This window comes from Eucalyptus grandis, chromosome 8 (genome assembly GCF_016545825.1).
Source record: "Eucalyptus grandis isolate ANBG69807.140 chromosome 8, ASM1654582v1, whole genome shotgun sequence".
Taxonomy (NCBI): Eukaryota; Viridiplantae; Streptophyta; class Magnoliopsida; order Myrtales; family Myrtaceae; genus Eucalyptus; species Eucalyptus grandis.
Genome location: NC_052619.1, coordinates 49,039,150 through 49,062,666, shown reverse-complemented (window position 1 = coordinate 49,062,666; position 23,517 = coordinate 49,039,150). Strand labels below are relative to the sequence as shown.

General features: G+C 41.2%; 3 protein-coding genes across 4 annotated transcripts; 1 reads left to right on the top strand and 2 right to left on the bottom strand.

Annotated features, from left to right (window-relative positions):
• Window positions 1-649: 649 nt before the first annotated feature.
• On the bottom strand, window positions 650-2,662 carry LOC104414867 (2-hydroxyisoflavanone dehydratase). Its single transcript, XM_010026064.3, has 3 exons — window positions 2,435-2,662; window positions 1,919-2,186; window positions 650-1,432 (listed from the first exon to the last, which is right to left on the bottom strand). Exons 1-3 carry the CDS (start codon window positions 2,523-2,525, stop codon window positions 796-798), a joined length of 996 nt encoding a protein of 331 aa, XP_010024366.2. The 5' UTR covers window positions 2,526-2,662; the 3' UTR covers window positions 650-795.
• Window positions 2,663-4,695: 2,033 nt separating this feature from the next.
• LOC104414866 (ARM REPEAT PROTEIN INTERACTING WITH ABF2) lies at window positions 4,696-12,620 on the bottom strand. 2 transcript variants are annotated; one of them, XM_039300687.1, is made up of 19 exons: window positions 12,190-12,620; window positions 11,911-12,068; window positions 10,666-10,838; window positions 10,469-10,589; window positions 10,315-10,389; window positions 10,120-10,214; window positions 9,900-9,975; window positions 9,448-9,576; window positions 8,851-8,979; window positions 8,639-8,707; window positions 8,490-8,549; window positions 8,210-8,333; window positions 7,953-8,092; window positions 7,554-7,617; window positions 7,359-7,438; window positions 7,090-7,154; window positions 6,889-7,006; window positions 6,688-6,806; window positions 4,696-5,347 (listed from the first exon to the last, which is right to left on the bottom strand). In XM_039300687.1, the coding sequence occupies exons 1-19, from the start codon at window positions 12,458-12,460 to the stop codon at window positions 5,251-5,253; spliced, it is 2,163 nt and encodes a 720-aa protein (XP_039156621.1). In that variant the 5' UTR covers window positions 12,461-12,620; the 3' UTR covers window positions 4,696-5,250. The 2 variants fall into 2 exon arrangements, with proteins under 2 accessions (XP_039156621.1, XP_010024365.2); XM_010026063.3 differs by having other exon boundaries at window positions 9,469-9,576.
• Window positions 12,621-18,850: 6,230 nt separating this feature from the next.
• Window positions 18,851-23,156, top strand: LOC104414865 (probable LRR receptor-like serine/threonine-protein kinase At5g59680). The gene is made up of 8 exons (XM_010026060.3): window positions 18,851-19,752; window positions 20,285-20,745; window positions 21,176-21,311; window positions 21,408-21,479; window positions 21,575-21,643; window positions 21,807-21,878; window positions 22,639-22,710; window positions 22,789-23,156. Exons 1-8 carry the CDS (start codon window positions 19,091-19,093, stop codon window positions 22,829-22,831), a joined length of 1,587 nt encoding a protein of 528 aa, XP_010024362.2. The 5' UTR covers window positions 18,851-19,090; the 3' UTR covers window positions 22,832-23,156.
• Window positions 23,157-23,517: the final 361 nt, after the last annotated feature.

Sequence of the window (23,517 nt, the reverse complement as noted above, 5' to 3'; positions counted from 1 at the left end):
AATAATGTTAACTGTGAAAAATTGGAACAACAGCACCAATGAAGACTAGATGGAGAACTTTTTTATTGAAATGCAAATGCTCGTGCTCTAACTCTATTTATGGAGCTCACTCTGGTTTCGTGGCTTTCTTACAATGCTTCACAGGTGCTTTATTTATAGATGAAGTTCTCTATTCGAAAAACTGTTTGTACCCTTGACTCTTTGCTCCAAGATAAGCGTGTGATTTAATAAAGAAGAACGTTTTCTAGGGGCCCATAATCTCCTACTTTATATGCCCCTGCTGGCATTTAATGAGACTTTCATTCTTAAGTTCACGTGACCCACCATAAATCTCGCCTATTGATTTATTTCTTTCCTCATGCTTCATTAGCTCTTTTTCATTAAATGCTTGCATTTTGTTTCCTTCATTTTTCTTGAGGCGCCTACCATGAATTAAGGCTTTCTTTGGAAAACATCAACAACCAAATCTAGGAACCAGCAACCAACACGCTCAAATTCAACAATCAATTTTATATTATTTGAACATTGCTTTCGATGGCGAGGACCTTTTTGAATTCTTCCAAAGGCGATGTGACTGTTTTTCCATGGGTATATTAAGCATACAGATTCACCACCTTACGAGCTGAGATGATTCTGATCCCTAAGTTATCTCGGGATGCCACTTGGTCTTTGAAAATGTAACAAATATCACAACAACAGTCTATATAATACATAGAAAAGCGACATCACTGCTTACGTTCACAAAGCACACAAGAACAACCTTGTAAATAGTCAGACGAAAAGGAAGCAAACAAGCTAGCAAGTTTTGTTAAGAAAAGCAGCCAACCGTTTGATCATGACCTGCGCACTCTCCTTCTCGTAAGTCACGATATGGAAAGCGTGGTCTTCTCCTTCAGCCTCCACTAACTCCACTTCTCCTTTGAACCCACTTTCCTTCACTGCCTCGCAGTACTTCAATCCTCTGTTTCTCAGTAGGTCCTTCTCCGCCACGCTCACCAACAACCTCCCGCATCCGAGGCCCGCCAGGCTTGGGGCCCCGGTCACGAACGGGTTGATCATCGGGCTATCGATCCCGCCCTTTGCCGTCGGGTACAAGGAAGTCCAGACTATGTGCGGAAGCTCTTTGTCGTGATCCGTCTTAGGCTCTGACCCGATAGGTTCAGAGCCCCAGAAATAGGGGTGGGTCAGGTAAGCGCCGGATATCTTTATGCCACCAACTATAGGGTCGCGACCGGCCCTCATGAGGACGTTGTGGGCAATGGTGGCTCCAGCGCTGTCACCGGCGACGAAGACACGGTGGAAGTCGCCGTGGTCAGCCAGCCACGGCTCTTTCACGGCAGGTCCACCGTTGTCAATCGAGTGTGAAGCCACCCACTGGAGGCCTTCCCAGCAATCGTCGAAGATGGTGGGTACAGGGCATTCAGGAGCTAACCTGTGAGAAAATAAGCAACCACCATTACCACTTTTATCACATGGATAAACCCCATTATCATTTTTACCTAACTTAACTAGTTTTTGGGGAAACTCATCAATCGGACTTATTGTAGAGGTAGAATATAGGAAACAAAGAAAATTTACATGAACAATGTTGAATAGGTGAGAGCTTTTTACCTAATTCTCATGTACACATCTTATGTTCACCATAGTCGGTACGACGTGACAATGGACATAAGATAATATTTTTAGTTTTGCAAGGGTGCTAACAATATAGGCTTAACATAAAATGGGATTGTCAAAAACTAAACTTTATATATACGCATACATGTCGTCTTCTTAGCATTAAAAGATATAAATGTAACTACATAATCCCTTCTCTATAAAACAATTGAGTAGAAAAAGTAACTGGTTTTTCTCCAGACGAGGACCTTGGAGGAGAAAAGTCCCCTTGAAGTTTCTCTGTGTATAAATTAGAACAAACCTGTACTCAATGGAGACGGCGAGTATCTTGCCTTCTGCGACAAGGGTGGTGAGATACTGATGCTCGACCAGAGAGAAGGCAGATTCAATGCAGAAGCCGCCACCGTGATAGTAGACCAAGATGGGGAGCTTCTCAGGCTGTTCGTTAACAGGTTCGAGTTTCGGGAGATGGAGTCTTGCTTGGATGAGAGGGTCCTCGCGAATGGTGATGTCTTTGGATGCGACGCCGGTCTTGGGGTCCTCCAAGCAAGGCGGGACATATGGAGTGCCTGAAAATGAAGCAAACTTTGACGATTCACACGACTTGAACCATATCATGCAGACAAAGTCTACTGAAATTTCTCGTACCAAGCTAAAAGATATGACTTAATTCGCTCATATCGCCATATTAGGGGGAAAGATGCCTTCCTTTTCACGATGGAGTGTTACGATGAAACCTTATTGTTTCTAGAAAAGGGTTCATCCACCATCGAAACGCAAAACTTCAGTAATAAGATTAAGCAGAACCAGACATTACCGGAGAGGCGCTCGACTGTGCCGTCCTTGTAAGCCCTAAGAAGTGTGGGGAGCTCTATTTCGACCTCTTTGGAAGTGCAGATGCTGCCCATAATTTTCTTTTTGTGGGTGATATGATATGTGAGTTTTGCTTTTTGACAAGAGAAAACAAAAGGGTGTTGAATGGAAAAGAGGAGAGGGTTGGAGAGAGTGGCTACAGAGGCATACTTCGAGGGATGAGCGATACTTAAAGAAAGTCTTCACCTTCCGGTCTTGTATTTATCGGCATTTGAATTCTGGCCGGAGCTACTTTTAATCCTCCTACGTGGCAAGAAAAGCCGGGACGGTTTACATTGATAGTTTGTTAGGAAGCGTGAGAAACCTAACAAAATCCAATACAGATAAGATTTTTATGCTTATTATTATGTGATCACGAAATATTATAAATATGTCGTTGATCCATTTCTCGTTGCATTTACCTTTTTAAAAAGATACCAAAGTACGGATCAAGAGTTCAGGTGCCAGCACTCCCCTCTTAATCTCATTGTTTAAGAAAAAGAAACGTATTGACAAAATCCTTGGAAAACACAAGGAAAAGAACAAGAGAGAGCTTGGTGTATAAGAAATTAAGCTAAAGGTCAGATAGGCGCAGCTGTTTGCTTTGGAAAGTATGTAAGGTCCAAGGCCAACGAAAGTCTAGGTCTTCGGGCAGATGCAGCGTCATTTTCCCTCCTTTGCAACGAGACGAAAATGACACTTCGCCGACGAAAATTCGAGGGGAAAAGGGGACGGCTTCCATTCTGGCGTGCTTGAATGCACCAGCCTGTCTTCGCCAAAAGACCAAAGAGAGATGCATTTCAGAAGAAGAGGACCCGAAAGAGATGCTTTGCCAAAAGTGGGGCTTTTTCCAGCTCTTTAATATTTCCATCACGACCGCGACTTAAGCCAATGTCCGGTCTCCCATCCCCTTTCGCGGTAAGAGGAGTCCAAACTCCTTCAGAGGTGGTTACCTAAAAGTCCATAGTTTTAATGGGTTGTTCATCATTGACGATGTAAACCCAGCTTTGTCATGGCATCCACGCGGCGCGTGCCTATTGGCTTCTTGGAACACGAGCTTCATCTGAGACAGTCGTGGTCTTGTTCCTTGTAGCAATGTCCCCTTCCATTTTATAATAAGCTTTTGCTCCATCGACCTCTATTGCCACAAGGTTCCTTTTACTCTTAAGTCTTCCTACCATTCCATTTGGCCCTAGAAGGACTTATACATCAAGTATAGGTCTCGGTCCTTGAACAAGGATCTTTTCACAATTACGTAAGATGAGTGACGAAAGAGAAAAGGTCTAAAGCGATTGAGAACTTCCGGAAAACAGCATGGAGCCCGTCCGGTCCAGGCGTTTGGCAGGGATTGAGATTTCAAAGCGCATTCTTATCTCCTCCGCCACAGGTTGATGCTGTGTATCCTCTTCAGATAAAACATTAGTCAGCACCACGGGAAGCCCAGATTCATTAAGACAACGAGTTCTTTCCACTACAGAACAATCTTCTGGAACAACCATATCAGCTATAGCCCTCTCATCAAACACCCAATTTCCCATGACATCTTTTAGAGCGGAGCTCTTAGCAGTGGCGGGCAGGATAAAATCTGGCATTGCCCTCCCCGCCGAGAATCCCAGTGGGTTCTAGCATTCACGGCCCAAAGAGCTTCCTCATTTGCCAAACCTTGCTGATGTTTGAGCCCGAGGTCTTTAGGACGATGTCTTCTAAGCTCAAGGTCAAGCAACATTCAGCAATGAATTCAATATTTAATAATTTCGACAACTTACTATTACAGTCCTAAACCTTTTAATTATGTCAGTTTAATTTAAAATATTTATTTATTTATCAATTTAATCTTAGATATTTTAAGAAATTATCAATGTAATTTTTCAACTTTTTTAAAAAATTTCTGAATTGTGCCCATCTGAAACCATCCTATGCCTGGGAATCCCATCTTCATAAGGCATTCAAAATTCACCGGAACTTGAGATATGGTAAGAGTAACCTGCGACCGTTTTTCAAATTGTCGTTCTAAAACTCTCCCTCCCACGCCAAAACGTGCTTTAGTCAAAAGGATCGACCGGTCTTGGCTTTCACAGAAATGTATTGGTGGTCCTACGAATGCAAAACATTCCCAACTCGTGCGAAGCGAGATCTCACCGTTCAGGCCAAACAATCTTTAGCCACGAGCTTCCAAAGAATAGTAGAGCTAGCTCCGTTTAAAAAATCACTCTTCGTCGAAGAACATGCCACACAAGCAAAAGCCATCCTTTCATTCCATGAATTACAGCGTTTCCCAGTAGAAAACGACACTCTTTCACAACCACGCCCAACAATCCAGAAGTCCCGAGACATTGAACCACAGGCAAATATGTCAATGAATATTGGAACCAATATCTGTTCCCTCAACAAGAGCCTTGAAGATGACACGATATTCATCATCTTCATACTCGTTTTTGAGGAAACAGTCAACAGAGTCCAACCAATTCCCCTTTTTTTCTTACGTCTACTGAAACATCCCATTTCAATTCATGGAACGCACGTCGGCAAAGCTAACTCGAAACGCTACAATCCATGGCTACATGCTTGGATTTCGACAATAATGGGAAGATCACCATCCCAGTTACATCTTACAACAAAAATGGGTGGAGACTTACAGGGAGTCCACATCTTGCGTCTGGAAAAGAATGTGAGTTCCAATTACCAAACAGTCAGAGCCATCCACCTGCTACCAACTGCTCATAAATCTACCACTTCCTGTACAACAATCGGTTAGAGTAGGGAGAGCGAAACCACAGGGTCTTAAGGCCTCAAGGTGCTACGCTGGTTAGACTTAGTAAGTGCTTTCACAAAGTACTGTTGGATTTCTGGTATTATACGGTGAATGAGAGGGAAATTCCTGCAAAAGTTCAGAGCAGAACAGTTACAAAGAGATCAGGAGAAGTTCAACAAAACAAAACAGAGGCCCCAGTAGCTTAAGAAAAATACCGATAAATATTTTGCTTATTACCTAGTTACCACTTGCATAACTTTATATTTTAAAATACACGTTTGCATCCTCACTTAAACAGAAGTTGTCATTGCCCACCTATCTACATTTGTCATTTCTCTTTCCAAAAACACTTACACCCTCCCCTCACCCACACAACACCCTTCTCTCCATCTCTCAAGCTCACCGCCTCAAGCTATGGGCTTATGGCCCATGGCCGCTGGAGCTCAAAGTTCGAGCTCGCACCCATTGCTACCAGATCTAGATCAATTGGTAAGGGGAAGGGATGATGATGGCAGTGGGGAAGAGTTGACGGTGGAAGGTGGACAATGGTCTATGGTGGAGGGGACCTGAGGTTTGTGGCTTGTGGGTGATATAAGCTAGAGCTGTGGGAGAGTTTGGAGGCTTGGGGATCTGTAAGGGGGGCAATTTGATCTTTTCCATGAATGAGTTTTGTCTAAAAGTAGTAAAGCGATATTTACAAAAACAGAAGTACGAAAAAGGAATTTTGGTGAAGTGCATTTTTGGTATTTTTCCTAGTACGAAAAAGGAATTTTGGTGAAGTGCATTTTTGGTATTTTTCCTAGATAAATAAAGGGAGCCAAAACTGAAGATATTGACTTAAAGACGTCACAAGTATCACTTTTTTTGTCTGATGAATAATGTTTATGGCTTTTATTACTTATTAAAAAGGCTGAAAGTTCGTATAAATCTAGGTGTCTTTACCTTTTGCTTGAATGGGCAAAAAAATATAGAGGGGAAATGAGAGGCAGGAATATGGAAGTCATAGACAAGAAAATTTTATTATTTCCAGATATTTGGATTAAGGAAATGGAGGGGGATGAAAATTGTTCTCCATGAGAGAAAATGATAGAGATGCACTTCAACTTTCAGAAGACAACTGGTTGGTTAATCAAATTCCTCCACATTCTCCCAAAACCAGGGGAGCATGCAACTTATGGGCTGAAGGAAATAATTCCCAAGATGTAATAATCTGTCCCTCACTGTCATTCTAGTACCAAGCAGGGCAGAATGAGATCAATCTCCAATCTTTGCCTCCACTTTCCACCCACAAAAAGACAAATTTATACTGCCCTTGGAAGAGAAGATCTCTAGAGTTGACATAATCCCAATGACAACTCCCACCATTTCCTCCATATATTAGTGAAGTATACTTAGAAGAGGGGATTGATAAATAGAATTCAAACAGATTTTTGCCAAACAAGAGGAGCTTAGCTGGAAGTGTTTACCCAGGTCTCAATTTGTCAAAATGCTCCAGAATGAACAAGATGCATGAGTGCCTCAAGGAAATAGCATTGAAGGCTTCTGAAAGTTCATACATGCTGGAGACATTTTCCAACGAAATATCCTGCAATAATTAAGGTACACTCATTGTCAAGGTATATACCAAACATCAATAGGTAAACTCATTCAATCATTCATCAGCTAACCTGTGCAATGGAATATTCACAAAGTCGCTTGAGTCCCTCCAAGAGATACTGATCAGAAGCTCTGAGGAGATCTTGAGCAATTTCCAGCGTAACATCAATTGATCCAGTGTATATAAATCTGTAGTGTCATTGAAGAAAGTCATTTGAAGAATATCACGCAAACCATATTATGTGGATTTAGACTTAAAAGTTATAACTAACCTCATCATCAACTCAAAAACCTCCCATCTGATATTTGGAATTTCTATGTCCCTAGCATCTTTCTCCTGTAATAAATGTCACGCAAACTTTATTTCATAAACCAAGTCAGAGCAAAGATTTCACTTCCTAATCAAGAGATCACAGAGCATAAGGTGCTGCACTCGGCTTTTAAACATAACATCACAAAGCTCAGCAGAGTCCAATTTCATGTTGACACAAATATGGTAATGTAAACGAAAACCTGAAACCAAGAATTAAAGGACACTCACCCGATATCCACCATCAAACATTGCACGAAATGCATCAGAAGAAGCAAGCAAGCAAATTCTGTGCGCATAGAACCGTCTTCCTGCAAAACATATACAAGGCAAGCATTCTTTCAAATCGGTCATCATAACTTGTATATGAATGATCCATGTATGAGATAGTCACTAACGAAACAGAACACGACAATTTTCAGGAACCTTCAACTAGAAATGTTACATCGGACAGCGTAGGGTTGTTCACATACTGTTCCCCTAGGTAAACCTGCAATAAGAAAGTTCTTTTAACAATGGATCAAATTTTATTTCCCAGAACAGATCTAAAATACTCATATGCACAAGAGACTCCTTCCTGGGCAAATAATATATATTTGAAAACTTTGAAAGAGAAAAACCAGTAGAACAGGCAAATTCTCCTGGACCATGTAATGAAACAAAGGGCAATTTATGAGAAATTGGCAAGCTAATAATCAAAAAACACTGCTGACAAAGATCTTTTGCACATGCATAACCTTATATTCTTCTGGACCACAATATCTGACCAGAATTGACAGTTCAAATGATAAAAGAAAATCAAGCACCCATTAGATGGCCAGTGACCTGTGGCGTTGGAGAGGGAGGAGCTGCATCAACAGGAGAAAGAGACATTGCTTTGTTAGCTAACTTGAACAATGCCACAGCACCATCAAGTTGCTGCCGAGCGCTCGAACAAATAAGCAGGCCAACAAGCAGCTCCAACCCTTCAGAGAATACAGACTAATCAGACACTGACAGCTTAAAAGTACAAAGAGAATAAAGCAGTCTTAATGATAGAAATATTGAGAGAGAGAGAGAGAGAGAGAGAGAGCATCACACACCATTGTTATCAACAAAAATTGTTTGCTGGTCATCCGGAGAACAGAGATGAGCAAGAGCCAAAGCAACACGTCTTTGAACAGTCTTCTCTGCTATGCGCATCAAATATAGTAAATGATTCAAAACCTGCACAAAGAAACCAACATATTAAAGCCCAACAGGTCAAGAAAGGAAAAGAAAGAAGTCCTTTCATTTATGTACCCAACAAAAAGAGACATAAAATCATTGACAACAATACAGAGTTCAGTTCAAAGTATGAGACTACAAAATTAAGATACTCACTCGGCCGTGAATCTTCTCCTCTAATCTTTTCAAAGTTTTGGCAACACAATCTTTTGTAGCCTGCAAAGATGATGTCCACTTCACTCATATTATGCATTGCGTGAAATATAATTCTAAATACTATGTGATTTAACACTTCTCCTGCCCACCTGGACAATAAATTCTCCGTCTTGCAGCTTTTGAACACCTCCTACTCTAATAAAATCGGAGACATTGTCCTACAGAGAAGATGGATAGCAGTTACGACAACTAGCTTGAACGACATCCTAGTGATCAAGAAAACTTCAACATTGCCATATTTTTGGAGTTTGGGTGGGAAGCATTGTTAAATTTTGGCTTGATTAAAATTCACAGGTTTTACCTCATTGTCTGCAAGTCCATAAAGCGCAAAGGCAGCATTATGCTGCAAGGACCCATTTTTTGAATCAAGAAGCTTCAACAATGGAATCAAGCCACCATTATAAGCTATACCAGCTTGATTGTGAGCGTCCTGAAATGATAAAAAGAAATGTTCAGAATGTCTCCAATCTAAACTTCTAAACTGAAGTTCACTGGAAACAATAGTTCATTAAATACACATTACGTACCGAAAAGAACATATGGTTCACCATATTATTGCATCTGGTGTGAAGCAAACTTTTTAAATAAGTTAATTTCAATAAATGCCTATAGAGTACTTATTAAGCTATGTTTGAGTGTTGGTGAGTGGGTGCTTGATTTCCGTATCTTTAGAAAAGCAAAAGACACTCTTTTGTCGTTTATTTTCAGTGGACCTTTCTGAAGGGCCACACCATAGACAAGTGCCAAGGTTTAAGGGAAAACAGGAATAAGCTACCCATCTGAAAACCATCAAGCCAGCTTTTTGGTAATCAAGTAGGCGCGGGGAGGGAAAGGTGGGGAGAGAGAGAGAGAGAGAGAGAGAGAGAGAGAGAGAGAGAGACCAGAGAAAGAGAGAGACCAGACAGAGAGAGAGAGAGACCTGGGCCAATCTCCCTAATGCAAATGCTGACATTTCCCTCAGCTGAAAGTCGTCGGACTGAAGCATGTCGATTAAAGGACGAACAGCTCCCCTCTGGACAATGTGAACCTGCATTTTTGCATCCCCATTGCAGTGGAAATGAGAAAATGGGTCAAGAAAGTCAACAGTACACTTTCCAAGATAAAAAGGCGAGAGGTAAGGTTGAGAAGTTGACCAGCCTCACTTGACAGAGAAGACAACAAGAATGCACCACTTATCTACTAGAAGGATAGGAGAAAAACTAAAACCACTTAAGGACATTGACTGACCCAAAAAAGCAAAGATTAAGGTTGCTTTGTTCCATCAATTTTAAATCACATGAGAGAGAGAGAGACAGAAATTATACAAATCTTGCAGAACAGGATACAAACAAAAAAACTGCCATCATTCACCTTACAGTCTGAATCAGCAGCAGCAAACTGCCCTAGGAGCAAAGCTGCCTCCCTTTGGCTCTCAGGACAGCAAGAACTGTAAAGCAACATGTTTGAAGAAGAAAGTGTTCAATTGAAACTTGAGCAGTACAAACAATCATGAAAGAGAAAGAAGATCATCAGACCGTTTGCAGACTGTAAGCGGCACAAGCTCCACATAACTCCTAGATTCCCAACATACCTTAGCAATCCAATAACAGGCTGCAAAGCCCCGGCAGAAAGAACTTCTTTTTTTATGTTCGGAGATGAGTGTACCAGATTGCCAATGACACCGACCTGAAAGCCACAAACAGAATGCAATTAACAAAGTAATTTGAGGAATCACACAAAACATCAACTTTCATTCTGATCAATTATACTATCCCCATGGCCTTACAGCCTCATAATGTATTGCAGCATCCTCTGAACGGAGCATCAAAATGAGCGTTGGAAGAGCATTACACTCCACAATCTGAAAAGGCAATGAGTTAACATAATTCCTACTCTTGATATAAAAAACAAGAAAACATCTTCTTAAGAAAAATCATCACCTGATTCTTGTTTTCATCGTTTTTGAAAGCCAGGGTACGCAATGCTCCAGCAGCAGCTCTTTGCACTTTGGTATCCATAAAATCTAGCAATTCTACTAGCGGTTGAATCCCACCTTCCATCCTGCACATCAATCTCAATACTATTAAGGAAAATGGAGCTAAGGCATCATTTGATTCTATTATTTACAGAAGCACACCTGACACGAATCTTGATGCTGCTATTCTCATGAGCAAGGTTAGTGATAGCATCGGCCGCTCTCCTAATTAAACTGTTGACAGCTCGTGTGGTTGAACCATCTTTATGCCTCTTCAGCAGATCTATTAGATGTGGTAAGGCACCACAGTCGACTATAAGTTGTTGAAGCTCAGGCTGTTCCAAGAGGAGATAACAAGGGAAAAGGTTAGAATTTTCTGTAGTACCAGTACCACCTAGGCTTAAAAGAAAAAAGTAGTAGAACAGATAATATTGAAAAGTGCCGTCAATAGATAATGACAAGTATAACAGAAGCCCACAGTATGATGGCTTGACAACATTCTTCTAAAATTCACAATGACACTCAATGACATCGGCTTAGATATCTCATCAGCATGTCAAATGCCAAAATGTCTGGCAAGCATGCAAAAGGCTGCAATCACTGCTGATTTTTTCCTATTCCGTTTTCTTTTGTAAAGCACATGTAATCCGCCACAATTAATACTCAAGGCGTCATCTTTCAACACGATGAGCTTCAATGACTCATCCAAACAAAGTTATCCCCTTATCAACAGACGATACCACATTAAAAGAGGTGACACGACACAAATGGAAGTTTAGCATTGACACACTCAAGTAGACTCTGCATTTCATTCAATCAAGCAGAGTCAATATGTTGAACGCCGACCTACTTATATAACCTAACGATATAACAGTGAAAACTAAATTGAGGTGTACATGCAAAGCCTGCTGAGAAAGCTAAACGAGACAATTCAATGAATAAAACCGTAACAATTTCTTTTCACTCAAGCAGAATCTGCATTTCATTAAATCAAGTAGAGCCAATACGTTAAACACCAAGCTACATATAACCTCACAATATGACGGTGGAAACTAAATTAAGGTGTAAATGCAAAGCCTGCTGAGAAAGCTAAACAAGACAATTCCTTTTCACTCTTTTTTGCGCAACCAGAAAGTAATTTACATCCTAAGATATCTTCAAGCTCCTCCTCCAAATACCTTCGCGGTCATTCTACTCGCCATAACAAACGACTCTTGAGCATTCAAACCACACAATCTAACCTATCAATGACCAGACTACAGTGTGCCTCATAGATATGCATACTGGAATGAGGATAATCAGGACTTCGATCATATCTTCAAAGATAATCAACTTCACAACACCAATCGCTAGCTATATAGCCAATACACCAAGCTTTTAGAGCAATCAGAATCACAATCAACTCGCCTTAACAGCCAGATGACCCAGCGCAAAAGCGCATCCCTTCTCCACTTCATGCTCGTACGGCCTCACACCCCGGTCGCCCTCCGCCGACGGCGGCGCCCGCAGATGCTTCACCAGGGCCGGAACCACACCGCCTTCGACAAGCAGGCTCCCCAGCTCCTCTGCATCCAACCACAAACACGCGAATCAGCAGCGAGAAATCAACTCCGGACAAGTTACTAAGCGGAGATCGCGGAATCTCAATTTTCTCCCCCTCCCCCACCCTTCCCCCGGGAGCCGCACCGTTTTTGGCGAGCTCGGCGAGGACGTGCGTGGCGCGCTTGGCGGCGGCTCGATCGGTCTCGACCCAGGAGAAGGCGGACTCGAGGACCTTGACCTGCGCGGCCACCTCGCTGAGCAGCGACTGCCGGCCGCCGTCGCCGCCGCCGCCGCCGCCGCCGCCGGCGGAGGCGGAGATCTCGCTGTCGGCGGCGGCCGCCTCGTCCTCCAGCTTCCTCTTCTGGCCCTTCTTCTCCTGGATGTCCTGCAGATCGTCGCTGCGGTTGCAGTCCATGGATGAGGGAGGAATTCTCAGAGAGAAAGAGTGCGAGAGAGAGAGAGAGAGGAGATGAGAAATGGGGGAATCGGATTTTTGAACGCGGTGGTGGTGGTGGGGGTAGTTTGGGGATTTGACCCGGTGAGGCGTCCCTCAGCCTTCCGCTTTTCAGTTTCGTCTCCGGAGTTCGGACAAAGAGGGGGAAGGGCGTCGTCGGTATTTAACCGCAGGGAACCGACGTCGTTTTCGCAACCGCGTGATACTATTTTTATGTTCTTTTCTTCTTCTTCTTCTTTTTCTTTGGGTATGAAATACTCTCTCTCTTTTTTTTTCTCTTGTCAATACCTTGGTTTTTCCGAATGTTTGCAGAGCGAATATTTTTTAAGCTCTTAAATAATTAATAATTTTTGTCATTTATGTTGGGAATTTTATTTCCTGATATTTTGCTGTATTTCCGGGGTTGGCACCTTACGGCGTTGGGAAGATGTATTAGGCGGGAACTAATTAGAAAAGGCGGGAGAGAAGAAAAACCCGGGGTGAAAAGAAAGAAAGGAAGGTGAGAGGAAATGGAGTGCGGTGGGGCCCTCCTCGGCAGGGGTCCCGCGTGTCTGCGGAACGACGCCGTTTCGGCGAGGAGGAAGTGCAGTCCCTTTTCGCGGGAGGCTCTGTGGCGTGAACTTTTCATACCAAAAATACCATCAGGCGCCACTGTGCCGACATAATCTGTCTTTAGATCGGACCGGAACTTTCTCTCCGATGTTCGATGATGCGTTAACGAAGTTCGCACGCGAGTGACCTTTTACAATTTGACTTGTACGAAATAGGGTGCGTTTAGAAATTATTTTGCCAAGGAGTTCTGAGTTTCAAAGTCTCTAAGCAATATCATTTAACAATTTTTTTTTTTTTTTTTAAGAGTTTTGGACGGTGCAATTATACTTCTAAAAGTTTTAAAGGCCATTAACCCAAAGTAAACCTCACCTACAAGGGTTCAGGTTGTTGACAAAGTCAACTCTAGTAATTAGTCACGCCTAACATCGTACGACACATGAAGTTACCTAAACTTAGGTACCATCACCTAGGCGCCTTTTTGCTTGGTGAGTTGCGACACGAGCGTCGGTTCGCTGCGAACTCGACTGTGTTTCATAATTTGATTCAAACGAAATGGTCTTTCCAAGGGAATAAGATGAAATGGGCAGAAAGATAAAAGTATAGTAGTTTTTTAAGGTGGACGAAGGGAGCGCAAAAGGCGTGAATCGGGGAAGGCGTGTAGGGTCGGCGAGGATTTCCTTAGCAAGCGAGGAAAGGAAGGGGAAAAAGAGGGGGGATTGGCTGGAGTAACAGTGAAGCGAAATGAATTCGGAGGGGGGGCTTTTGCACATGCGCGGTGTTCTCATTCCGCCACTCGATTATTACACTTTCGTGCTTCTTTCCTAATTGAGCTTTTTGTATTTTTTGTTTTTATCTAATCAAGTCCTTGTAATTTCGCGAATTTTTCGATTGGATCCCTCCAATAGCAAATCTGACCAGATTCAACCAACATGGTTGTCGGACAACGCCAATGAAATATGCAATTGCCCGCTCGCACGTGAATGAAAAACTTAATCGTTGCAGATGATATTGAAGCATGATGTGGATATGACTAGAGAAATTTCATCCACATCATGCTACGGCATTATCCAATGATCGCATGAGTTGGATTTTGCCAAAATTGATAAGGTTAATATTACGAAAAATCTTAAATTAATATACTTTTTTTGCCCACTAGAAATCTCAAACTAGTACAATTATGACATATTCATCCAAACATAATTTTTTTTGGTAAATAGTAAATAATATTGGGTTATATAATCAACGTTGTACAAGCAGATCGACATAAAAAACTTACACTCATGAGGACAACCTAGTCCGCACAAGTGGAAAGGTGCCGATAAAAATCAAGCCGCCGAACAAGGCAATGAAGCCTAGACAACAGCTACAAAAGAAAACAAAACAGGACGGGCCAAATAAATGCTACAATTGTAGCCTTTAATGCTTAACATCGGAGTCCTAGAATTTTCAGTAATCAAAACCGTCCGCAAAATTCAATTTGCAAGCGTGCCAAAAGATATGCTAGCGAAAATTGACGTGGGCCAAGGCGATCCAAAATCCAACGTAATGGGCCGGATGGGGCTTTGAGTAGATCTTTTTACCTTCAAAAATTCCAAATTAATACATTTGTGATAAATTTACTTTTCGTTAATTTTCACTAAATTATATTAATATTACAAAAAACCACGAGCGATATACTCGTTAATTGTCATGTATCATTTAATTCAATAACTTGATATTAATATTAAATTGAAACTAATAAAAGATAAATTTGATATTTTGTGTTTTTTTCGTAATATTAACCCAAATTGATATTGACAAGATTTGATCAGTGAAATTGTGAAAAATAAAATATGTGAAAGTAGAGAAAACTATATATGAGCAAATTAGAAGTATGGAAAGTCGATTAGAAAAACGTAAAAATATTAATATTGACACCATGATCGCTTGGACAGTCAACACGGGACGACGTGGTTAATTGGTGTAAATGGTCAAAGCATGACGAGAGGACAGGGAATCCGAGGATGATTCCCAAGTTTGCGGGAGTCCGACTGTAGAGAACTGGGCCAGATCCGTTGACTACGTTCTGATCTTGGGCCATCCAAAGCCCCGTTCAGCCCGTCATGTTGGATTTCGGATCGCCTCGGCCCACGTCGATTTTCGCCGGCATCTCTTCTGGCACGCTTGCAAATCGAATTTTGCCGACGGTTTTAATTACTGAAAATTCTAGGACTCCGATGTTAAGCATTAAAGGCTAAAGCTGTTGCAAATCATGAGTGAACACGGGATGTGTTTTATAGTTAACATGTGCCGATCATCAATTTTTAGGACCGAAGACCGACCTTATTGAGCTTGGGACCAAGGACCGGATCGACCCAATGAGTTCGGTCTGATTCTAGGGTTAACCCGGGACCGATCGATAATTTTTTCGTCTTATTTTTTATATTCCCTAAAAAAACAAACTTACAAATTCAAATTACACATCCATCGATAATATGACATTGTGCAACTAAACTATAAATACCAATACATATTCAGCGAATATAAGATGACACAATAATGGAAATTTCGTACTTGCTAATCGTTCATCAAGATATGAGACAAGATGGAAAGTTCCTGTAATCATCTATCTTTAATATTCATAATACAATATGCAAAAAGTGAAGAACAAATAAGACAGAATGGAAGGGAACATACTTTGGAGAAGGAAGCCATGAGGAGATTTACGGCGTAAACCTCGCGCTGTTTTGGACGTTGCGAGTTCGTGACTGTGAGGACTCCTTGGTCCTCACGGTGAAGAACATACTGGACTGTGGAGGAGGATGTCGTGAAGACCTTAACGGCATAAAATTCACGCCTTTTGGATGTCGTCTGTCCATGAGTGTGAGTCGATGAGTCAATAGCTTTAACATCATTTTACTTAGGTTTGAATATATAAAAGAATTATAAATAATATAATATAATATAATATACGAGTTGGTCCAGGTTAGACCAACCCAAAACTCTTAAGATCGAGGATTAACCGCACGGTATTGGTCATGGAATTTCAAGACCACGATCAACCCATCCGCCCTTGAACCTGACCAGATTGGATGGCCGGGGTTGGGCCGGTCCAGGTCCCAGGTCAACCCTATACCGCTACTCACCCCTAATGTCATCACATAGGTAATCAATGTAGTATTGCAAAATTGCCACATATTCATAGTAATTCACAAGTAAACACAAGAATTTATGCTCATTCATTAGGAAAGCTACCAAAGAGGTTATAAACTTATTAAACATATGTCAATTCAATTATAAATCTTCAATTTAGCAAAATTAGGCATAAAACTTTTAACTATTTGCCAATATAATCATTCCAGCTAATTTTGATAAGTAATCACCAACCCTTACGTAAGATGATCGACTCTATGTAGACAATTTTTACACTAAAATTTTATGATTTTTAAAAATATTGTGATTTTTTTCCTCTCATTTTTTTTTTTTTCTAAGATGGATAAGGGCTGATCAACCCTCACCCTCGTCAGGCTTAGTAGAAAACAATGAAAAGAAGGCAATCCTCGTCAGACTTTGCAGAAAAAAATAAACAAAAAAAAAAATGGTTAAAAGTATAAAAAATATAAAAAATTATAAAATTTCCATGTCAACGCGAGTTGTACAGTGTCCAAGTATGGCAAAAATTTGCTAGAAATATTACATTAATAAATCATTATAAGATTTAAGATTCAGTTGATATAATTAAAATATTTATAATTAAGTTGATATCTATATAATAAATTTAATTTTTTTTTTTTTTGATAATTATTCCCTCGTCATGGTCATTTCATCCTTTTGTCGCTGCCAAACCAAAAAAAAAAAAACAATGCCGACATGATTAGCCTCTCTTTATTCTCTTGTTCAAGACACCACGCAATCTAGGTTTTGACCCAGTGCCGCCTTGTCATAGCTGCCATATCAACTCCTGTCCGCCGCGCGCCACGTCGTGCACGCCTTTACTTGCCAGCACCGTCATTATTGCATCGCCTTGACCACAGCAGTCATTGCCACAACCTTTCTATGACTAATGTTGATTTTGCTCAAATCGTCTAAATTTCATATCGTCTTGGCACACATCGATTTTCGCCGATGTCTCCTTTGGCAAGTTTGCAAATCGAATTTTGCCGGTAATTTTAGTACTGGAAATTCTGGGACTCCATGTTAAGTATTAAAGACTATAAATGTTGCAAACCATAAGTAGAACATGGAAAGTCAACGTATTTATCGACTCATTACATAGGTAATCAGTGTAGTATAGAAAAATTGCCACATTGATATTAATTCATAAGTAAACATGAGAACAAATGCTCGTTCTTTACGAAAATTTTTTTATAAAAAAAGTCATAAACTTATTTGAGACAATTATATAAAAAAGCACGAATTTTATGTGTTATCTAAAATCTGTATTTAAAAAAAAAAAAAAGCCCGAACTTTATTTTGTTTAAAAAAAAAAAGCACAAACTTTCGCTTGTGTCCCAAATCCGGCCCTTCGTTAACTCTCATTCTACAGTCATCCAATGCGTAGCATTAAATTTAAGAACAAGACCCAAAAGAGCGATAAAACAACTTGCCAATTGTTAATTGTTAAATTTAAGTCTGCCCTCAAACGAGGTGAACTTTATAGATGATTCTTATACAGTTTCAATTCTAGGGGATGAAGCACATAGCTAGGGCTATTAGATCAATTAACAATTGGTGAGCTATTTTCAATGTTAGAGGCTAGGTTGGAAACAAAAGATTACATTGTCTCAAAGCGAGATATTAAAAGTGCGTGTATCTTATAGTTAAATAGAGATGTGAGGCCTATTTGTAATACACTTACTTCATTCGTCTTCAAATAGACTTTTAGTGGAAATACATGTGGAATGAGGGTTAACGAATGGCCAAATTTGGGACACGAGTGAAAGTTGGTGCTTTTTTTTTAGATAAAATAAAGTTCGGATTAAATTTGGGACAATATGTAAAGTTTGTGTTTTTTTATAGAATTGGCCTAAACTTATTGTATATATGTCAAGTTCAATTTGATTAATTTAGTTGTAAATCTTTTGATTATTTGTCAATATAATAATTTTAGTAAATTTTGATAAGTAGTCACTAACATAAACACCAATCATTCGACATGGTAAGATTGATCGGCGTTGACATTTTTTGAATTTTTTAGAAATATTTTGATTTTTTTTTCAAAGACTGGTGAGGGCCAATCGACCATTGTCAATTATAGGTAAGGTCGGATTGGACTCAGTGGAAAAAATAAGAAATAAGAAAGAAAGAAAAGAAAAGAAGGCAACCCTTGTCACTAGATTTAGTAGAAACGAAAAATGAACGAAAGGAAAAAAAAACAATTTTTTTTTTTTAAATTCGTAAAAATTGTTGACGTCTATACGGTATCTGTCAACAATTACCTGGAAGATCACATTAATAAATCATTAAAAGTTCACGATTCAAATCGATAAACAAAATCGGTCGAAAGATCACATTAATAAATTATTAAAAATTCACGATTTAACTGATAAAATTAAAAAGATTTTTACAATCCTCGCCGTCTCGTTAATCGAGTCAAATTCGATTTTGAGGCGCAACCTCCACGCTCACGCGTCGCCGCCAGTGAGTGCATCCCCAACAAACCAACCCCCAACCGCCGCCCGCCCGCCCGCTGACCTGGCCTCGCGTTTTCCCGCGTCAAACAAAATCCACTTTTAAAAACAATTAATCAATCAATCAATCAATTAAATAAATAAATAAATTAATTAAATCCCCTTATTCTTTCCCCATCCCCAACTCCACGCCCCCTCTCTGAAAGTTTCTCTCTCTATCTCTACTGTCGCATTCCTTTCGTGCGCGTCTCACCAACAAAAAATGACCAGTTCAACTCCACTACTCGATCAACACCACCTCCACCACCACCACCATCATACCAGAACCAGAAGACGAAGAAGAAGAAGAAGAAGCAGCAGCAGTTTCTCTCTCTACCTCTCTGCCTCTCTCTCTCTCTCTCCTCGAATCTCTGCGCGTTGATCCCTCGCCATGTCTCGTCCGCCTCGACCGCTCCTCCTCCGCCTCTCTCTCCTCCTCGCGCTCTCCCTCCTCTCTCCCTCTCCCTCCCTCTCCCAGCCCCAGCCTCCGCCTCCGCCGCCCTCCGGGACCCTGATCGACTGCGGCGCCGCCGCGCCGACCGCCGCCGCCAACGGCCTCCGGTGGCTGCCCGACGCGCCGTCCTTCGTCTCCGCCGGCTCCCCGAGGAACGTCTCCGTGCGCACCCTGGACCCCACCCTCGCCACCGTCCGGTCGTTCCCCAACCTCCCCGGCCGCAAGTTCTGCTACGTGGTCGGCGTCGCCCGGGGGTCCAGGTACGCGGTGAGGAGCACCTACTTCTACGGCGGGGTCAACGGCCGCCCCGACCCGCCGGTGTTCGACCAGATGGTGGACGGGACGCTCTGGGCCGTGGTCAACACCACGGCAGATTATCGCCGGGGCAGCGCGTCTTATTACGAAGGGGTGTTCCTGGCTCAGGGCAAGACCATGAGCTTCTGCGTCGGGGCTAATGCTCATACGGATTCGGACCCCTTCGTCTCGGCGCTGGAGTTCATTCAGTTGGGCGATTCGGTGTACAACTCGACGGATTTCGGGAGTTCGGCGCTCAGCTTGGTCGCGAGGAACAGCTTCGGGTACGGCGGAGCTCCCATTAGGTACGTGCGGTGCTTGGCTCTTAATTCCCTAGAGGTCAAAGTCTATTCGAAAGTCAAATGCCCTGGCTATTTGACGACACTTCCGAGATTGATGGTGTTCATCGAGTCCATGGCGTGCGGGGAAAAATTGCTGATATAGTCTCGAAAATTGGCGGGCTTAGATAGAGTATTTATCGGTGCAAATAGGGTCTCGGTCTCGGTCTCGGAATTTGCATGATTGGTGACCAAATTAATCATACGCGCAATGAGTCAATTCATTCTGCACATGTCTACAGAGCTAACCTGATATATTCACTCACTTATGCTTTGCACGATACGGTCGGATATGGTTTTGGCGACTTACTTTACTCTGAATTCCTGTCATCAAGAGAACTCTTGGAAACTAAAAGATCATCGACGGATCCCTAAATAAATGCAACAGCATGTTATGAGCTGCTGTTTTGTCCTTGATTCGAGACACGAAGTCAATGCTCTTGTACATACTTCTGCTTTCCTTGACTTTCGCCTAATTTGTCGATTTTTGAACTGCCAGGTTTCCTGATGATCAATTTGACCGTTTCTGGGAGCCATTTGGAGAAGAAAATTCTTCGAAAACAAGCAACAATTTAACTGTTTCTGGATTTTGGAATCTTCCTCCACTGAAAGTATTTGAAACAGCATTGACTGTGCCCGCATCACAGCCGCTGGAGTTGCAATGGCCTCTGGGTCCTCTACCAAATGCATCGTACTATATTGCTCTATATTTTGCAAATGGTCATGATTCAGTAGCTGGGGGCTCGAGAATCCAGAATATAACAGTAAATGGCGTTCCATATTACAGCAACTTGACTATTACTTCGGATGGTGTTGCCGTCTTTACTTCGAAGTGGCCTCTCATTGGCCTTACAACGATAAATCTGGTTCCTACTAGCAATTCAACTTTAGGTCCTTTGATCAACGCTGGGGAAGCTTTTCAGGTGCTGCCTCTCGGAAGAACTACTCACCCAAGAGATGGTATAGTTTTTAGATTCTTTCTCATTTGTTGGGTGTAACTTTCATACCAACTTTTTGCTTGCCTGTTTGGCCAGCATAGGCAAATCCTCAACTGCATCCATGATAACCTCTCATGTCAAAGCCACTCTTTTCCGTTAAAATGAAGAATCCAGAGCAATTAATGGTTAGGTGACATGCAATGGGAAAAATGTCCAGTTTACTTTAGCAACTGGGTCATATTCTGTGCTTCTCTCTAAGGATGCTACCACATAATGAGCACGACCATTTTCACTGAGTCCCTGATAGGTTTATGACAGTCTTGTTGCATAGGCAAGCATTTCTACTTTGTTATTAGGCCTTTCATAGATAGAAATGTCATATGTTCAGTGATACAATTCTTCCTTCTTTTCTTTCTCTCGACACCATCTGAAAAGTATCTCTCTTGTTTCAGTGATTGCTTTGGAAAATTTGAAACTCGGCTTGCACAATTATCCTACTGATTGGAGCGGTGATCCTTGTTTTCCTCAGCAGTACTCCTGGACTGGAGTAACGTGCTCTCAAGGCAGCCGGATTCGTGTTGTTTCTTTGTGAGTCTAACTCTATTGTGAAGTCATGTTTTGTTTATGTTTTCTAAAACTGCCTTTATTACTTTGTACTTGTGTCTGATTATACTTTGGTTGCAGAAATCTGACTAGTGCGGGTCTCTCCGGAACACTGTCACCTTATCTTGCTAATATGACTGCATTAACTGGCATGTATGTAATGCAGTGTGATGCGATCCACTTTTTTATTTGAACTCTCAGTCAGCTAATAGAGAATTCTTTGACTGACAACCTTACCCTGATAACAGCTGGCTTGGAAACAATGGCTTATATGGACCTATCCCTAAACTCAGTTCACTGAAGCACCTTGAAATACTGTGAGTTATGGAGTTTTCTCCTGCTAGTTGCAACTCTTTGATGGCACGTTGACCTACATGTTATATTTGATTCTCCTTCTATTATTCTCTCCTATTTTTTAGCTATGCCAGACACATGTGATGGTCTTCTACCTCTGTCTAATCTAATAATTTTTACTTGTAGGCATTTAAATGACAATCAGTTGGATGGGCCAATTCCCTCATCACTTGGAGCCATAAGTGGCTTGCAAGAACTGTAAGTTCTGTGTCCTATCAACTATTAACTAAATGCATGCATTTCTGGTCAATCCCCTCCTCTTTTATCTTGAAATTTTGCTCTGTTTTCTTTTTTCCTTTCACTATTATAATTCTTAGCATTCTGTTTTAGAACAACTAATCACCCAAGCCCTACTTCATTGGAGGTTATTGTACTTTTCATGCTCAGCCATCCCCATTGAAAATCTAGGCAATTGCCTTTTTGGTCGATCGAATTACTGGTTGAAAAGATCTCCTTCGAAGCCAATATAATGCCACCCAGAGCTCTTCAATAAGTCTCTTGTCTTAGTACTTGGACAATCTTTAGGACAAGAATGGTATTTGATTGTTGCTGAAGGAACGATGGTGATTCATGTAGATGATCCCTCTCTTTCTTCTCAAGCATATGGTGCGAGAAAGATGTTCCCCCGACATCAGAACAACAATTTCTGGATATGTGGCAGATATTTGTCTAAACTATTCTTGCTGGATTCTTGAATTCTCCATCCCATTTTCAGTAATCTAGTGGAATCTGCAATTACCTACTTCTATGTTATGAGTTTCCTGATAGTAATTCATCTAGAGTACTGTTCTCAAAAAATTTCAAAGACTTTTCTGAGGACCCAGGCAAAGCCATTAAGTGAAAAAACACTTGGAGACATAATAGAATTGTTTTAATTAATCACATATATATCCTCTTCCACTGAATTATTGATACTTGCAGGGTACGATTCTTATACCTTGTGTTTGTTGTCTCTCAGTTTCTTGCAAAACAATAACTTGACTGGTCAGGTTCCAAGCAGTCTCCTTAATAAGCCTGGGTTGAATCTCAAGTAAGTGGTCATTCTATTCGAATGTTTGTTGTGCTATAATTTGATGTCCTATGAGGCCTAATGTCTGTTTGTTTTTAGGGTTAATGGCAATCATTTGTCGTCTGCACAACCCCCACATTAATGAGAAGTAGTAGCTGAATACCCTAAAGTGGAAGCAAGATGGTCAGTGTTATTGGATAAGTCAATCACGTAATTCATCGGATCCTTACTTGAAGTTTTGCCAGTTCAGCTATGAGTCGCAGAATGTAAAAGTTGCATCATTTGGGTATAGAGCTGTATGCACTCTTCTAGCGATTGAAGTGCCACTCTCTTTGTAAACTGAACATAGTTCGTTCATACTTGGTGTATTCTTTTATTCACTTGGTCTGGTTGTGTAAGGCTCTCATACTGTATGTTGTGTACAGGCAACTCTTTTGAAAATGATATATTCTTTTGCTTTTCATTCATGTGTCTGTATTATGAGCATTAATGTCTAATACAAACCTTGCTACAACAATCTTGATCTTGCCAGATGACATAATTGCAGTTAAGCTAAGTACGTTTGATAAAATTCTACCTTTACAAGGCAGCAAAACTTGTGTCTTATTGCTTTTCACTAAATGGTGCTTTAGTAGTTCCCTGCCATTTCTGCGATCAATTGAATTTCTGTCTTTAGTATGAACTCGGCATCCTGGGAGGGAACTTCCTGCTCGTTTCTGGATCGAATTTGCTCTCAACATTTGCCCTTGCTTCAGGGATAGCTTAATAATTGGATTGTGCCATTGCTCATTCTGTTATGCTGCATAGCCATTACACCCCTTTTAAATC

Coding starts and splice junctions, on each gene's coding strand:
- LOC104414867 (XM_010026064.3), bottom strand. CDS start 2,525: ATGGGCAGCATCTGCACTTCCAAAGAGGTCGAAATAGAGCTCCCCACA. Junction 2,187..2,434: donor CACAGTCGAGCGCCTCTCCG/GTAATGTCTGGT, acceptor CTTCATTTTCAG/GCACTCCATATGTCCCGCCT. Junction 1,433..1,918: donor GCCGTCTCCATTGAGTACAG/GTTTGTTCTAAT, acceptor ATTTTCTCACAG/GTTAGCTCCTGAATGCCCTG.
- LOC104414866 (XM_039300687.1), bottom strand. CDS start 12,460: ATGGACTGCAACCGCAGCGACGATCTGCAGGACATCCAGGAGAAGAAG. Junction 9,976..10,119: donor CCTGTTATTGGATTGCTAAG/GTATGTTGGGAA, acceptor GTTGCTTTACAG/TTCTTGCTGTCCTGAGAGCC. Junction 7,155..7,358: donor TGTTTGATGGTGGATATCGG/GTGAGTGTCCTT, acceptor CATTTATTACAG/GAGAAAGATGCTAGGGACAT.
- LOC104414865 (XM_010026060.3), top strand. CDS start 19,091: ATGTCTCGTCCGCCTCGACCGCTCCTCCTCCGCCTCTCTCTCCTCCTC. Junction 20,746..21,175: donor AACTACTCACCCAAGAGATG/GTATAGTTTTTA, acceptor CTCTTGTTTCAG/TGATTGCTTTGGAAAATTTG. Junction 21,879..22,638: donor ATAAGTGGCTTGCAAGAACT/GTAAGTTCTGTG, acceptor GTTGTCTCTCAG/TTTCTTGCAAAACAATAACT.